The sequence below is a fragment of the Phoxinus phoxinus genome (genome assembly GCF_949152265.1).
Source record: "Phoxinus phoxinus genome assembly, chromosome: 2".
In the NCBI taxonomy this organism is placed as follows: Eukaryota; Metazoa; Chordata; class Actinopteri; order Cypriniformes; family Leuciscidae; genus Phoxinus; species Phoxinus phoxinus.
Genome location: NC_136877.1, coordinates 21,428,618 through 21,444,466, shown reverse-complemented (window position 1 = coordinate 21,444,466; position 15,849 = coordinate 21,428,618). Strand labels below are relative to the sequence as shown.

The 15,849-nt window shown below is 39.0% G+C and overlaps 2 protein-coding genes across 6 annotated transcripts in view; both read left to right on the top strand.

Moving 5' to 3' along the window:
- Positions 1 to 7,839, top strand: part of tcf12 (transcription factor 12) — a 106,701-nt gene extending 98,862 nt beyond the window's left edge. For all 4 annotated transcript variants that reach the window (XM_079584694.1, XM_079584692.1, XM_079584693.1 and 1 more), the window contains 5 exons: positions 2,705 to 2,822; positions 2,977 to 3,142; positions 3,388 to 3,620; positions 4,236 to 4,386; positions 5,183 to 7,839. In XM_079584694.1, the coding sequence (XP_079440820.1) occupies positions 2,705 to 2,822; positions 2,977 to 3,142; positions 3,388 to 3,620; positions 4,236 to 4,378 (660 nt within the window). In that variant the 3' untranslated portion in view covers positions 4,379 to 4,386; positions 5,183 to 7,839. The remainder of the gene's footprint in view (positions 1 to 2,704; positions 2,823 to 2,976; positions 3,143 to 3,387; positions 3,621 to 4,235; positions 4,387 to 5,182) is intronic.
- A 5,771-nt stretch (positions 7,840 to 13,610) lies between these two features.
- cgnl1 (cingulin-like 1) overlaps positions 13,611 to 15,849 on the top strand; it is a 35,390-nt gene continuing 33,151 nt past the window's right edge. The window contains exon 1 of one of the 2 annotated variants that reach the window (XM_079584233.1): positions 13,611 to 13,954. The gene's annotated coding sequence lies outside the window, so the exon portion shown is untranslated. Of the gene's footprint in view, positions 13,955 to 14,747; positions 14,888 to 15,849 lie in introns of those variants that run through there. The other variant, XM_079584232.1, reaches the window with a different exon arrangement.

The window sequence follows — 15,849 nt, the reverse complement described above, 5'->3', positions numbered from 1 at the left end:
AAATAATCATGGCCTTTTTTTTCTTCATTCAAAACAACATTTGGATTTTCTTTCAACTTTCAAATGAACTGACACTGACCTCCTTTGTTTTTGTCCAAAGACTAAAGCAACACTCAAAACCGTTGTGAATGACCACTACAGTGGAAAGTTTACCCTTGGCCAGTTCACGAAGATCTGACATTTCCAATCCACTGTGAAATCTCATTGGTCCAAAATCCAGCTCCAACTGTACATTAAACATCAGACATCATCTTATTTACTGTAATTGTGTCATGTCATGCAACAGTTTTGCACTGACAAGGTAGTGTGACAATGGTAACTCATAAAAAGGATTTTTAAACATCAGATATCCTCTGATTGCCTGTGATTGCGTCACATCATGCAGCAGTTTCAAACTCAATGTGTGTCACTGAAAAGTTGATTTAGACACACAAAATTTAATGTTGGTCCAAACCTGTATGATGTTCTGTGTAACATGAAAGAAGATATTTTGCAAAATGTCACAGTGGGAGTCAATGGTCACCAAAATGGTGTGGTTTTCAAAATATCTTCTTTTATGTTCCACACTAGAAAGTCATACAGGTTTGGAATAACATGAGGGGGAGTAAATGATGACAGAATTTACATTTTTGGGTGAACTGTGCATTTAAAGCGGTAATTTACAACAATCCATTACTCTCGTTTGCAACACTGACAAAAGTGATGTTCACAAATTTTTTGGCTCGCCACAGCTTATGTTTTCAGTGATGATGAACAGAGGTGCGTTTTATTCAGGCAGAGAGGAGATTGCAGCGGAGTGACAGAGCCTCTCGTCTGCGCGGGAGCTGTCACACTGCTGTCAGTGGACTATGTGTTCATACACACACAAACAGAGCTCTGTGCTCCAGGCTCGACCCAAACACACACCCAGACAAGGTCCTGATTCAGCGCAGCCAGCATGCTTTTATTTTGGTGCACTCTTTTCTCTTTCTGTCTCCCCTCTTTTCTTTTTCCTCCCCTCGTCTTTCTTAACAACTCAGGAAATCTGACGCTTTAGTCGTGTGTGTCTGAGCTCCTCAGCTGTATGGTAATCAAGCCCAGACAGGAAAATGGCCGCCTTCTTTGGGTGGCACCCCTCCTCCTCCGCCCCTCTTCTGCCACAGACAAAGAGTTGTTTGGACACCTGTTGAGAGTGGCGCTGAGATTAGAGAGTGGGGGAAGGGGTGCGGGCCTGGGCGGCATGGAGGTTAACAGAGGCCAACAGTGACTTAGGAACGCATTCCTGAAGGAAAATCCCCCCTCCCCCCCATTTATGCTCCTTTCTCTTCCTTCTCCATGACTCCCAATCCCGTGGATCCTAGACGGTGGGCGAACATGTGCTCCTGCCTACTGTGGCAGGGGTGGAAGGAACAGATTTAGACGGGGGTGCGGCGGTTTCAACTCCACTGCGTCGCTAATCGCATGGCAAGACGCATGGCAAGTTTGGAAGCCACCAGTGATGAATGCTGGTCAAACTGTCATTTGATGTTCAGCATGAAAGGGCAGATTGTTTTTTGCCATATCCACATGTGAATAAGCCATTTTCTTAAGTGTCCATTTAAAAAACACACATAACCAATCTTTCAACTTGAAATCAAAATGCATAGACTTTCTTAATACGCATTCCTTGTCTTCCTGCATGTTTTTTCCAGCCCCACCAAACGATTGACGTCACCTAGGCAGTACAGGATCCTAGATAATATTAGCTGAAAATTTAGCTTTACCATCACTAGAATAAAGTACATTTTAACTTGTATTAAAATAGAAAACTGTATTATTTTAAAATTGTAATGAAATTTCACAATATTACTGTTTTAATGCATTTTTGATTAAATAAATGCAGCCTTGGTAAGCATAAGAAACTTCTTTCAAAAACATTAAAAAAATTATTTTCAAACCCAAACTTTTAAATGGTAGTGTAGACATTGTTTTAGGCTACTGTTGTACTGTTTTACAGACTTCCTCAATTCTTGCCAATAGTTAAAGTAGTAATTTAATATGTAGTAAATATTCATGTAATAATTGTTTACAACAATAACAGCAAATAATGATAGATTTGAAAATGCCTAGTTTGTCAAGTGTAAACTTGACCTTATTGTTTTTGTTTTATAAAAAGAAAGTTAATATGAATCATTTTTTTTTTATAAATCATTGCATACTATAAAAACACTGTACAAACAGTGTTCAAAACAATAGAGTATACAACATGCATATGCTGTATGTGCTTCATGTTGACGACCTGACGTTTGCCGCTTCCCTTTTACCACTACCCCTAAAATCTTGTCTGAAATGGTGCAGCATCCAGTCCGCTGTTATGTTACAATCAACCTGCCTCTCAAAGTATACAGACACACGCTTCCAAATTGAAAACAACATGAGAGTGTTTGGAACAGAGTCAGAACTCAGGACTGAAGTGCCTCGTGTCTCTCTGAGCAAAAAATTTGGGGCTGTGAAGGTCATTCTTTGTAGTGTGAACACCACTCAGTTCTTCAGAGGGGAGGTCACACTCTACAGTAGGAACACAGAGACTCTCTCAGCTTTGAAGTCCAAGATCTGTCTCTTCCCCGATTTAATGTAAATCACTTTTGTTTTCTCGGCACTGATCAGATGGCTTCATGATCAGAGGGACTCTTGATGTTTTGCTCTGTTCTCTGCCTCATGTATTTATGGCGATCTGTTCTGACAGGGCTCTGTTCACCGCGAAGACACCATCAGCCTGAACAACAACAACCACGGCGGCCTGCAGGCCAGCGCTGGTCCCACCTCCAGCTCGGAGCTCAACCACCAGGCAGAGACGTTCAGAGGTTGGGAATTGTTTTGTTTTGTCAGCTCAATGTCCACTTGGCACTTGTTAACACGTATTGGTCATATTGACCAGTTTCAGAATGTATGCTTCTTCAGTTATGATTTATATACGAGTATTAAAACAAGTGTTTACCCAATCGGTGTGTGTGACAGGAATCGCTAGCGCTCTGGCCGCTCACATTGCCCCTTCTCTGGACCTGAAGATTGAAAATCAAGAAAAGGATGATATGAACGATAACCAATCCTCAGACGACCTCAAATCAGACGACGAGAGTGATAAAAGGGATATGAAACAGAATCGGGGAAGCACTCGACCAAGGCAAGGCAACCATTCATCAAAAGCACTCCCTCTAGAACTGTCCTTCAACACTTTGACCTTGGAGACAGTGAATATTCAGATAAGCTAGTGTCATTAAATATTAGTATAGAACACCACTTAGATTGACTTTTATGCCTGAAGTTTTACTCAGTACTTGAACATTTTGAATGAAATGTCACACCAAACACGCAGTGTTCAGGTGTTGAGGCCTCCATCCCGTCTGACAGCTGTGAATTGTTCTGCAGCAGTGTAAATGAAGACGAGGACCTGAACCCCGAGCAGAAGGCGGAGCGCGAGCGCGAGCGGAGGATGGCCAACAACGCCCGCGAGAGGCTGCGAGTCCGGGACATCAACGAGGCGTTCAAAGAGCTGGGCCGCATGTGTCAGCTGCACTTGAAGAGCGAGAAGCCCCAGACCAAACTGCTCATCCTTCACCAGGCCGTCGCCGTCATTCTCAGCCTCGAACAGCAAGTTAGAGGTCAGACGCCCGTCCTGCATAATGCAATTATGTCATGTTTATATAAGGCCTGTCAGTCAATTAAAATACGTAATCATCATTAATCTAGGAAATTAACTAATGCAATAAACTCTACACAACATCCAGGAGCATTTCTTGCCTTTTATCAGAAGCAACCCCCCTCAAAAAAGTGTCCCATATTTTGGTACTTTTTTTGACAGTATTATGGATATGTGGATATATTGTCTTTAACTGCAGTACAGAGTTGTTCACAAGCTACACACACAATAAATAGCTGCTTCATCATTGACAAATTATTGAAAACAAGTTTCATATAGTGCATTGTTGGTAAATATCCACCTCGTTCATCACCCAAGTCTGGCATTTAAACATCTGATCGAAAACACACAAGACATGATTACTTAAATATTATCAGGGGAAATGATTCTCCACTGTAATCTCCACTGTCAGACAAGGATTTATCAGTAATATTTTACTTGGGCCCTTGGTAACAGTGCTAAATTATGTTAATCAGTTCAGCAGAATAGTTGGTTTTATAAGGCAATGAAAGCTACATATTATTGCTTTACAAACTCAACAAAAATGGTGAGACAATGTGAATTATCCTGTGTGCAGAGAGGAACCTAAACCCCAAAGCAGCCTGCCTTAAGAGGAGGGAGGAGGAGAAGGTGTCAGGGGTTTCAGGTGACCCCCAGCAAGCCCACCCGCCTGTGCACCCGAGCCTCACAGACACATCCAACCCCATGGGCCATCTGTGAACAGCCAGGTGAGCACGAGCTCCACACACAGATGTAAAACGGGCAGGTGGTTAAAGCACGACACCACAAGCAAGATTTTTCTTTGCTATTGCTTAGACGCAAGCTCTGTTCCAAACCCTAGTGAGCTGCATCCTTGCCTACCTTCCTTTTGGAACAGTATTTATATTGCGAATGCGCCCGATGGCTTTAAAGGGATAGTTCATCCAAAAATGAAGTCTGTCATTATTGACTCCAAACCTATTAGACTTTTGTTTATTTTCAAAACACAAAGATATTTTTAATGAAACCTGAGAGATTTCTGTCCCTCCATTGAAGTCCATTCCACCAAAACCTTTGACACTTCAAAAAGTTCAAAAAGACATTGGTAAAGTAATCACTGATTAACACACATACATATAGGACATTCAATATTGTAAACAGGCACTTCAAGCATATTTGATGTGCACTCTATGTATGAGTGTTGATCTATTCACTATAAAGCGATCACGTCTCTTCAGAAAACGTGGATTAAGCTGCTCAATTCATATGGATTACGTTTATGATGTCTTTATAAAAGCATTAAAGTTTTGGTGTAATAGACTTTTAATGGAGGGCTTCATTAAAAATCTCTTCATTTGTGTTTCAAAGATGAACGAAAGTCTAATGGGTTTGGAATGACACAATCATTTTTGGGTGAACTATCCCTTTAACCTTAAGTTTTGGAAAACATACTTTTTTTTATATATAGGATACACATGAGAGTGCGATTTGAGTGTCAGTACAGTGGGTCATAAGCAATGTCCTTAACTTTCCCTCACTTTTCAGATCAAATGGATCCCGATGGCGTGTGTTAGACAGAGTCGGTGACCTTGCTTTCCACGGGCGGACAGGACTCACAGTTTGTGACACGAATTTGAAAAGACAGACCACTCGAAGCAAAATTCCACCGTTAAGCAATCCTCAGATAGAAGAAAACTGGCAAGTGCCCAGCTCCCTGTGAAGACATCCCATATCGATAAGCAACTTTCTGCCCACCAGAGAAAAAAAACAAAATCAAGCATAAAATCCCCTCAGCACATATCGCTGTCTGCAAGCCGTGTGCCGCAGCTGTACAATCAGAGACTGTCGACACCCCCTCCACCCTGTACGTGGAAGATGCCTTGTGCCTAAACTGAATTGACGAATGCATTGTAACAGCAATTTGTTTCGTTTCTTTTCTTTGTTTGTTTGTTTTTTTTCCTATTTATTATGTTACCGAGCTGTAAGTCTATGTTTAAAGGGAAAAGTTCTGACATTGCTATGAGAATCTGGTGGCGTTTCAGTAGATCTGCAGTTTGTCGTGAGCCTCTCTCCCGTCGGTCTGTGGACGGGCCACTCCGCTCAGACATGAGATTAATATATTCGGATCAAATTCCGTGCCCTTTGTAAAAGAATCTGATGGTGTTTGAACGTTCAAAGACTCTGTGTCTAAAAAAGAAAAAGTCAAAAAAGAAGTAATATATTATTTATATTTATCGTACATTCATTCCGCAAATGACAGCATGAGAAACCAAAACTACCTAATTCTTTATGACGTATGTTGATAGTGTAGCTCAGAGTCCTCGCCACAGACAGAAAGTTACGGGTGAGGCGAGATGGGATCAGCCCTGTGCGTTTTTGACCAGGGCGATGGTGGAACGGCAAACTCTGGCTTTACTGAAAGGCCAAAGGTCAAACACAAGCTGACACGTTTATACTCATTCGTGGTGCAGTGCAGATACGGAAAGCAGAACGTTACAAAACCCCAGCATTCCCTGCATATTTCTTAGTGTCTTAAACGGGAAAAGGGACGCGGTCTCGTCCTTTTGATTCCTTTGCCATATAGTGTTATTATGGGTAAAGAGAAAGACGTATTTCCGATACAGTTGATTTGTATTCAGACATTACATTATTTGGTGGAACAGCCGTGGTTATCTGTACTGAGGAATCTCCGTTGTACCGCGAGACATGGCACTGTTGGAAAAGAGTTGGATTTACAACGAAGACCATTGATTCACCTGGCCTGAATTGAAGATTTGTTTCATGTTCTTTTGTTTTTCTAAAACCATTAACAATTTTTAAAAAAAGAGAAAAAAAAAAGTACTCAAAGTAACCACATGTTATATGTTTATTTGTAATTGTATACAAAGCATCTCTCTAGGCTTCATAGTAAAGCGTATTTCTGTCGTGTGAAAATAGAAGGATGTTCTAAGTTACTTAGAATGGCTTTGTCTTTCCCCTCATGCATTGAAGTACTTGATACTTGATCAGCAGAATGTGAGCGCAATGTCTGTTCGGAAAAGAGAAGCTCTATGAATTCAAATGCTGTGAAGCTTCAAAATCAGAAAACAGTGGAATTGATGAACAAAGCCGGTTTGGATCAGGATTTTCTCTGCCGTTATTCGTTTTGTTTTTAAATCTGAAGAGAGCAGCAGTCACTCACCACTTTCGTTTTATAAAGTATGCGTTTTTTTTTCTTTAAGACCAAAAATGTTTCGTTTTCTTGCTTTGGATCTCTTTTTTCTAGCCTGTCTGTCGTCTTCCATGCGTTCACGCCATTGAAACTAGACTGCCACATTCTCATATGAATCACTCTCTCCATCACAAAGTCAAAAAGAACAAAAACTTAAGGAAAGATATACGTTTCAGAATATCAGCATTATTTTCCTTCTGTGTTTTTTTTTTCTCTCTCTTTCTTTGCTCTGTGGAGAGTTTCCTTCCTTAACAAAATGATAGTGAAATCCATTAGTCTTTGTGGCCTTGTTATACATTTCAGTATTCAAGAGCTTGTATTTTTTGCCGGCTGAAAATGAATCGAGGTTTTGAGTCATCTCTTTGTCTGTTGTTTTGTTTTCCTTTTTCTGTTCTGTTTTTTCCTCTGTTGGATATGTTAGATTTTGCTGTATGCCCTGATGCTTTCCCTCATAACGAAAAAAAAGTCTATGAAAAGGATTTAAAAAAAAAACATTTGGCTTATTTTTCACTATAGTTAGTCTTTTATACAATGATATTGTAAGAACATTTCTTGAATTCTAAATATTACTCTTTCTAGATTTTTGAAATCAAAAGTTTTGAGTAAAAAGTTTCTTACTTTATTTTACTATATTAGATAGTAAAAAAAAATGTACGGTTATTTACCATAACCTGTCCATTATTATAAAAAAAAGATTATCGATAGCATCTTAAGAACATAAGTAGGATTGTAGCTCGCAGTCTAGTACGTATGGGGTATTGTACGAGCTCGATGTTCCAGAGAATGTGCTCTCCGTCTCTGTCTCCAGTCTGCATTGTTGGTTGATGAACGATTTGTACCCATGTCAAAATTCAAGGTATTGTCAATGCACATCAGAAAACCAGCAGCAAGAAGTCGAATTCTTTTCTTTCTTTTTTTCTGTCTCTGTAACAGAAAACACAATATGTATATAACATTTATGTAGCAATAAATGTGCCATCTTTTTTAACTCAATTGTATGTGCCTTTATTTCCCCTTTGCAGCATTCGTCTCAGCATTTGCGAATCTGGATAAAAAAATTGAACTAAAAATATATGAATATACAGTATATCAATTTCACTAATATCTGAATTACTGAGCAAAAGCTTGGCATATGTGTGATGGGATTTTTGAAGGATTTTATACATATACAAATTGGTTTAGTTCACCTAAAAAATTTAATTCTACCAAACCTGTATGACTTTCTTTCTTCTGTGGAACATAGAAGATATTTTGAAGAATGTGTCTTGAATGAACATTGACTTCCATTGTATGGCCAAAAAATAAAATGGAACTGAAACTTTGGGAACAACATGAGGGTGGGTAAATGATGACAGAATTATCATTTTTGGGTGAACAGTCAATTTAAAGAACTGCTCAAACACTGTGTTCAGTATCGTTTTCTTTCAAAAGCATTACGGAGCCCTTTTTAATTTCCAATTTATTGTAAAAAACACAAAAAAATATTATTTTGCCTCGATTTGGCTTTTTTCCTTTTGTTTCAGAAGAATTGTCTTCGCACTGAATGAAAATCTTTGCTTTTGTGCGTAATTCATATTTCTGTTATAGGAGTTCAACATCTGTCTTAACTTCACTGAAAGACAAACATACTTTGTGTCTCTTGTGAGTGATCATGGGAAAATAACACTGGAGTGTGAGACTCTTGACTGTCCCTCTTACATTGCAGCCAAGGGTGTGTCCATATTCCCACGTATTCCCTGTGTTAATTGACTTTACTTCCTAATTAAATGATTTGTTTTTGCCATTAAATGTCAGTTACGAAATATGGGAGCACCTGTTTTGTCCCAGTAGTGTTGAATGGTTTACGGCCAGAGTCTTTCTGCACAATGCAACTTTTCCTCATGAAACTCTAATAACGGTTCGCTCTGTTTATTTCTCATTTTTCATCTCATCCATACATTTTTATCCAATGACATCAGTCCTGGCTGTCCAATTAAAAGACTAAACTAAATCCCAGAACTCATCTCCCTGTCTTTACACATCTGCCCTGAATTATGTCTCTGTACATGTGTGTGAGAGAAGCTTTCTCATTGGATTTGTCCTGTGCTGACAGGTCGGGCTCCAGATCTGCTCTGAGACAGGAACGGCGCTGGGGAAGAGGTTGCTAAATGCTGGAGAGACCTCGGCCAATTCTGACTCTGTCATCCTTCCAACACGACACCTCATCTGGAGAACGCTCCAACTCCACTGGCTGGGTGGGAAAGCTTTGTCCCATTTCCTCCTTGTGTGTTTTTGTGGGACTGTGTGCATATTCCTTCCTGCCTTTATCAAAACCGTGCCCTGGAGTGTTTACTTGCAGTCAAATGCTAGAAAAATGGGCAGTGTTTTATAAGCATGATGGGACCACCATGTTTGCGAGCTAACTTCCTGTGGATCTGGCTGCCTGGGACCGCCCAGAGAGGGAGTGTCATGGTGGGCTTGCTGACAGGAGCATCTTGGCTTCTTCAGTTGGAGCGCTATCAAGGTTCTCGCAGGCTGACATGCATTTGATCAGAATGTTCCCGCTGACTCTCTTCCTTTCAATGAAATTTCTATTGGGTTTTCACTTAATGGCTTTATATATTTGCACTTTAGCAGATTTCATATTAATTGAATTCTTCTACTGTAAATGGCTACTTCTGCTATATTATTATTAACACGTCCTTATATTACAGTAAACCAGTGCCAAGGTAGTGCTAATCAGCCAAACATGGACCAGGTCATATTCCACAAAACCAGTTCACTTTGGTGTCCTTGGTGACTTTCTTTTAATGATGTTTTAATGATCTAATAAATACACTTGATAAATGATTATCTAACATAAGATAAATCTATAAAAGTAGCTATATTTAAACGTTGATATCTGCCTCTTAAAATGGAGATCTTGGTTTGTCCAACCTCTTGACCTTCTTGAGATAGTATCCAACAATTAAAATCATGCATAATATTTGAAGTGCTGAATTATTATTTAGTTCACTGTAAGAAAAACAATTTATAATTATAAATTTTGTCATTTTATTTTGTGTGAGTTTCGAGCTCTATTTTTAACTCTATCTATAGAAAGGGCCATTAGCGGAAACTTATCGGAATAGGCCTATACAGTATGAGCATTGTGCACGTAAATGTACTTTAGGGCACTTCTCAAGTATCCAGATCTTCAGATCTAACATCTGACCGATGTAAAGCAGTCAATCACAGTTTGTTTTATTCCACCTCATGTTTAGGGGCATGGAAATGTTGCATCGATGTTACAATAACAGACCGGCGTGTAAAACTCCTAGACATATTTTAAAGAGTCTATGCCATGAATTTTAGCCTAAGCCTACTTCACATACGTTTGAAAATCCAGCTTTTAGTTGATCATGATAAGCGCTCATTGTTGTAATTGACAATGTATTACAATATTTAATTACTCCCTTAAAAAGTAATTGTGTTACTTTTTGATAAAATTAATGTTCATTTACTTTTGCGTTACTTTTTCTCACCTGGGCTGGGCTTTTTTTTATTTTTTTTATTTTTTTTCTAACAAAAAACTATTTTTGGGCAAATGTAAAGGCCATTACACAACTAAATGTTTGTGATTAGTAAATGTATGTTCACATTTCGTTTAGAACTACAATAACCATCATGTTTACATCCAACGCCTTTGCACTTACTCCTGATTTCTCTCAACATGGGGACAGGAGAGCTGTCAGTCAATACATGGGAAAACAAAGTAATGTGTTACTTTACTAGTTACATAAAAAAATATTCTAGTTACGTAACTCGAGGTACTTGTAATACATTACACCCAACACTGGGCGTCACGGCATCTTTGTTTCCAGGCAGACCGTTAAAGAATGTGACACACGCATGTCTCTCGGACATCCTGTAGAATTCGACCAATCAGATGACAACTTTGAAAATTCTGAAGTGTTTCCAGCTAAGTGTGCCATATGCATCAGACGTTTAGCCAACGGTCTGTGGACATCTGAGGCTGAGACTAGGGACCTTCACACAGGGTACGTTTTTACATTTAAATACAGTGAAATGCACACGGCTGGATTTATGCATAGGCATATAGGCATGTGCCTATGCTCGCACATGCAGGGGGGCAATGATGAGAATTTTTTTTTATGTCTGACAATTACTTTATAAATTAAAACAATTTATAATATTGTTGCTGTCGGGCAGAAGCTTGTATCTCCAAATACTGTGATTTTTATCTTTTTTCATAAATCATTACTATTGGACACCCTTTACGTCTCTCTCTGGGTTTTGACCAAATATTTAACCAATGAAAAGTATTGAAAAAAGCTTGTGACTAAACCTCGTAACTCCTATGGATCCTCAAACTGTCAGTCAAACCTCATAACTCCACCCGCCTCTATCGTGAATGAAGTGCCGCATTATATTGCAAGGGTAAATAAAGAACTGGTACATAAAGTACAGCATTTTCTATACTATAAAAAAATCACTATATATATATATATATATATATATATATATATATATATATATATATATTTATAAAGGCTAAAGTTTTATGTATTTGAGGAGCGGAGAAGAGTGAATTATCTATCATTTGTCATCGAGTCTTTTGACGCAGTTAACCACCAGATCCCCCTGTTGACCCTCATGACGAAGACCATCTCAGGAACCGCACGCCAATGGTTGAAGTCTAACCTCTCAGGTACTGTAGGTCCTTTAGGGTGTTGTGGAGGGGTGAGGTGTCTAGCTACTGGGATGCCTCAGGGCTCAGTGCTTGGACCACTTCTCTTCTCCTTCTGCATGTCATCACTAGGATCTGTCATTCAGAAACATAGTTTTTCATATCACTGCTACGCTGATGACACAACTTAATCTCTAGTTACAGCAAGATGATCCGACGGTAGCTGCTGGATGAAGGACCACCACCTTCAACTCAACCTTGCGAAGACAGAACTGCTTGTGATCTGAGCCAACCCAACACTTCATCACAACTTCTCCATTCAGCTAAGTTAATCAACGATAACTCCATCAGTTAAACTTCGCAGACCACATTACTAGAACTGTTCGGTCCTGCAGATTTGCCTTATACAACATTAGGAAGATCAGGTCCTTCCTATCAGAAGCTTATTGCCTTTTGCAAGTGAACGGCACCTTGTGGTTCCATCCCAAAGAAGTGCAAAATCACTTTCACAGGCCTTTACCATTACCACGCTGGTGGAATGACCTGCCTAAATCAACCCAAGATGCTGAGTCTTTAGCCATTTTTAAGAAGCTGCTGAAGATACATCTTTTTCGTCAACACTTGACCCATTAATGCTAACATTCTATATAAAAAAAAATAAACTTGCTACGTGTACTGTGCTAGATTAACTGACTCGCAGCACTTGCATATTGTTGCCCTATTGTTGGTTTGATTGCTTCTATTACTCTCCTCATTTGTAAGTCGCTTTGGATAAAAGCGTCTGCTAAACCATAGCAGTCAGCATCCTAAGCCTGTGCGTAGCACTTCGTCTTTAATAACCTGTTATTTTGGCCAGAGCGATTTTGGTAAAATGTTAATATAATGACACCTGCAAGTATATTATATATAAAGCCACAATTTCAATTTTGACAACACAGTGTTTAATTATTTAGAAATTACAGTGTTTTCCTCCTGAAGGAGCAGTTTTGGTCATGCGAGGTTTCCAGGCCGACACTGGGACAGTGCTGGATGGGACAGGGCACTCCTTATTTATTTATTTTTATTTTTTTGTGAAAAAGGTTTTAGGTTTCCATTACATTAGGTATTAAAGTGAAGAAATTAAGACAGGACTACATTATTTCTGTATAACAACATTCAGTAGCCTATAAAAACAATAATATCTTTGTGTAGGCTATAGTCGTCAAGATTAATGAAAATACTGCAACGCCTCCATTGCGGGATCTCTGTTCACATCAGGAACTGGGACAGACAGCGCTCCCTGCTGAACAAGTAGAGCTTATTTTGGGTTTTCCTCACAGTCCTCACAGCTACAAGACTAACTTCACCCACATATAGAAATAAAAACACAGCAGACTGAATAAAAGGTAGTCAGTAGCTTACTCACTATCCAAGTCATTAATGATCTTGCTCCTTAGATTGGTCTAGGGACAAATGCAGTAAAGTTTAAAGTATGTTACTAATTTACTAACAGGTTTGGAAATGACATGAGGACGAGCAATTAAAGACAGAATTTTTTTTAGGTGATATCCCTTTGAAGACACTAAAATTATGCACATTGATAATCAATCAAATAAAAAACATGTTTGATGAATGATTGTTCCAGAAATGATCACCTTGTAATGTTCCTCTAGTCGGTGACGCATTATAGACTATTTATTAAGGAGGTTGAAGCTGAGGCAGACATTCTCCTTCACTTTAATACACTTTGATATAGGCTAGGAGAAACACTTTGGAAAAACTTTCATTTTAGCCACTGCATCTTCCTACTCACTTTTATTTGTTCACTCTAAAAAATGCTGGGTTGTTTCAACCCAATTTTGGGTAAAATATGGACAAATCCAGCCATTGGGTTAAATTTCTACATTACATTTTTAACCCAACGTTTGGGTTTGTCCATATTTTACCCAAAATTGGGTTGAAACAACCCTGCATTTTTTTATAGTGTTGTATGTGTCTAATTCCTCATTAACGTTGTGTTGAAAGTTTACGTTTTTTTCTGTTGCGTTTTATTTGATATTCTGTAGATCTATTGTAATCGTTAGTTTAGTAACATGTGCTGTGTCAGTATGCACACTACAGTAGGGTGTTGAGTGGAGTTTGGTGTCTGCAGTGTTCTACCACTAGATGGCGCTGTCAGTCTAAACAGATGTCAGGCATTTCTCCCTTAATTTAATGCTAGGCTAGCTAATGTCTAACAGTTCGCGCAAGTTAGACAGCAATACACGACATTTTGGGTTTATAATGCTCTTAGGTTATTTTACATTTTTACTACACCAGTTATATCACGAAATTCTCACTAGCTTTGCCAAACCATCAGTAAACAGTGTTAGTAAACACATTTTAATTGTAAAAAATGTTTTGAATTCAGTTTAGTAACGTTAACGTTACCCCCCTCACCAACAAAGCAGATGAGATGGTAAGTGTATTACTACTATCCATAAAAACTTGATAGTTTGATTTAATTATTTTACCTATTTAATTTCACAAGTGAAGAAGTTATTATTATGCTTCATGTTACTTATTTTGTGTTGTTTTGCTTTTTACACACTTGTTTGACTTTGCTCTAATGTTTAACCCGTGAAAACAAAAATCAATCAATCAATAAATGTCATAGAAGTAGCGCACACCACCAAATGAAGGGAACAGAGGATTTGGGGGATTTTTACACCTCTGCAGTACACGAGATCCAGGGGGCGGAGTTGGATCCAGATCCATTTCATAATAAAGACGCGTGTCCTTCCGATTTAGTCCCTGTCTTACAACACAAAATAACGATAATTTAAGGGTGCTGTGAAAGCTGTTAATGAGATGTTTTTAAACAACTCGTCTTAATATATTTAATAAAATGTTAGGATATTTAATGTCGTTTTGGGTTTCTTCCATATTCAAAGTCTTTGGGAGTCAATGGAGAAGAAATCAATGGTTTGTTACCATTTTGAAAAAGACCCATATCTCTCTGTCCTCTTAATAATTCGTGAAAACCCTTGATTTCACCGATACTGGAAGGACAAGTGGTTAGAAGGCCTCCACCCAGTTTCTGGCTGTGCCTTTGTGTCTTGAGATCAGCTGAAATGCGAAGTGAGCCCTGTTCATCAGTCATGGCGAGCAGATCAGCTGATCGTGAATCAGCCTGCGGGCGGCGCGAGGGTGCAGTGAGGGACGGGTGTGGGCGGGGCCTCGCGCTCTTCAACTGTCCGTGTGCTTGAAGTAAAAACTAGTCTGAAAACAAGACGTGCAACAAGTGACTTTGACCAGCTGAGAGGAGATGGACCTTTCGCATTGTGTCATAGCTTTTAACAGAGCTTGACCAACAAATAAACGCATATTGTCGGATAAACGACAAACAACGGTGAGTGTTGCTTTTGGATTATGTTTTTATTACAACAACAAAAATGTGCAAAATTGCTAGTGTAGGGGCATTTTGGTGATATTGTAATATGTGTGCTAAAGTTGATCAACTTTAATGAGCACCCAAACAGGCAGTGTTCTTGTATGGGGAAAACAGGCTATGTTATTAAAACTGCACCTAACGTTAGTCCTTGGAGCATCTGTTGGGGTGATGTTTGGTATTAATGACGCAAAACATTAAATATTGCACAGAAAGCAATGGAAAACAAAGTTTTTGCTCAATATGTGCTTGTTTCAGCTGCATGGTGCATAAAAATGAAACCCCATAAATGAATGTAGCATTATTCAATATAATCAGATTTACAGTAGCCTACAATTTAAACCAAAGTGTAAATTAATTCGCCTATATATATTGAACTAATCTGGTCTAATATTGTCCATACAATCTGCCTGATGTAAGCAAAGTAAAGTTCACTGTAAGATAACTGAGTATTCCTGAATCCCTCCTGACAGAGATATAGTGGTTGCTCTGTCATCTATAGAATGATTATCCATAAACCTCTTTGTTGAACATTTTTGGTTGATGCTGTAGCCATTTGGCCTCTGGATCAGGGCCAAAGTTGACGAGTTGTTAGAGTTAAACTTAGATCGTTTCACCAGAAAATTATTTGAGTTTCCCTGGAAGTGGAATGCAGGTTGAGGCCATGCTGCAAGAGTTTGCACAGCCTGTGTTAGATTCCCTGTCAGAGCTACACATTTCCAGTGGGCACAATAAGAGGAAAGGAGCTACATTAACACCATTGAGTTCCTCTGCACACAGTACATGTGATACAGGAGCTGAAAGAGGCTATTGTGTCATATTCTTTTTTTTTCTGCACCAGAGCTCTGTTCCTTATGGATAAGGGGGCTTGCCGCTTTTTAACTCGCCCTTATTGTTCTTTCTCATCCCCCTCTATGAGGCTG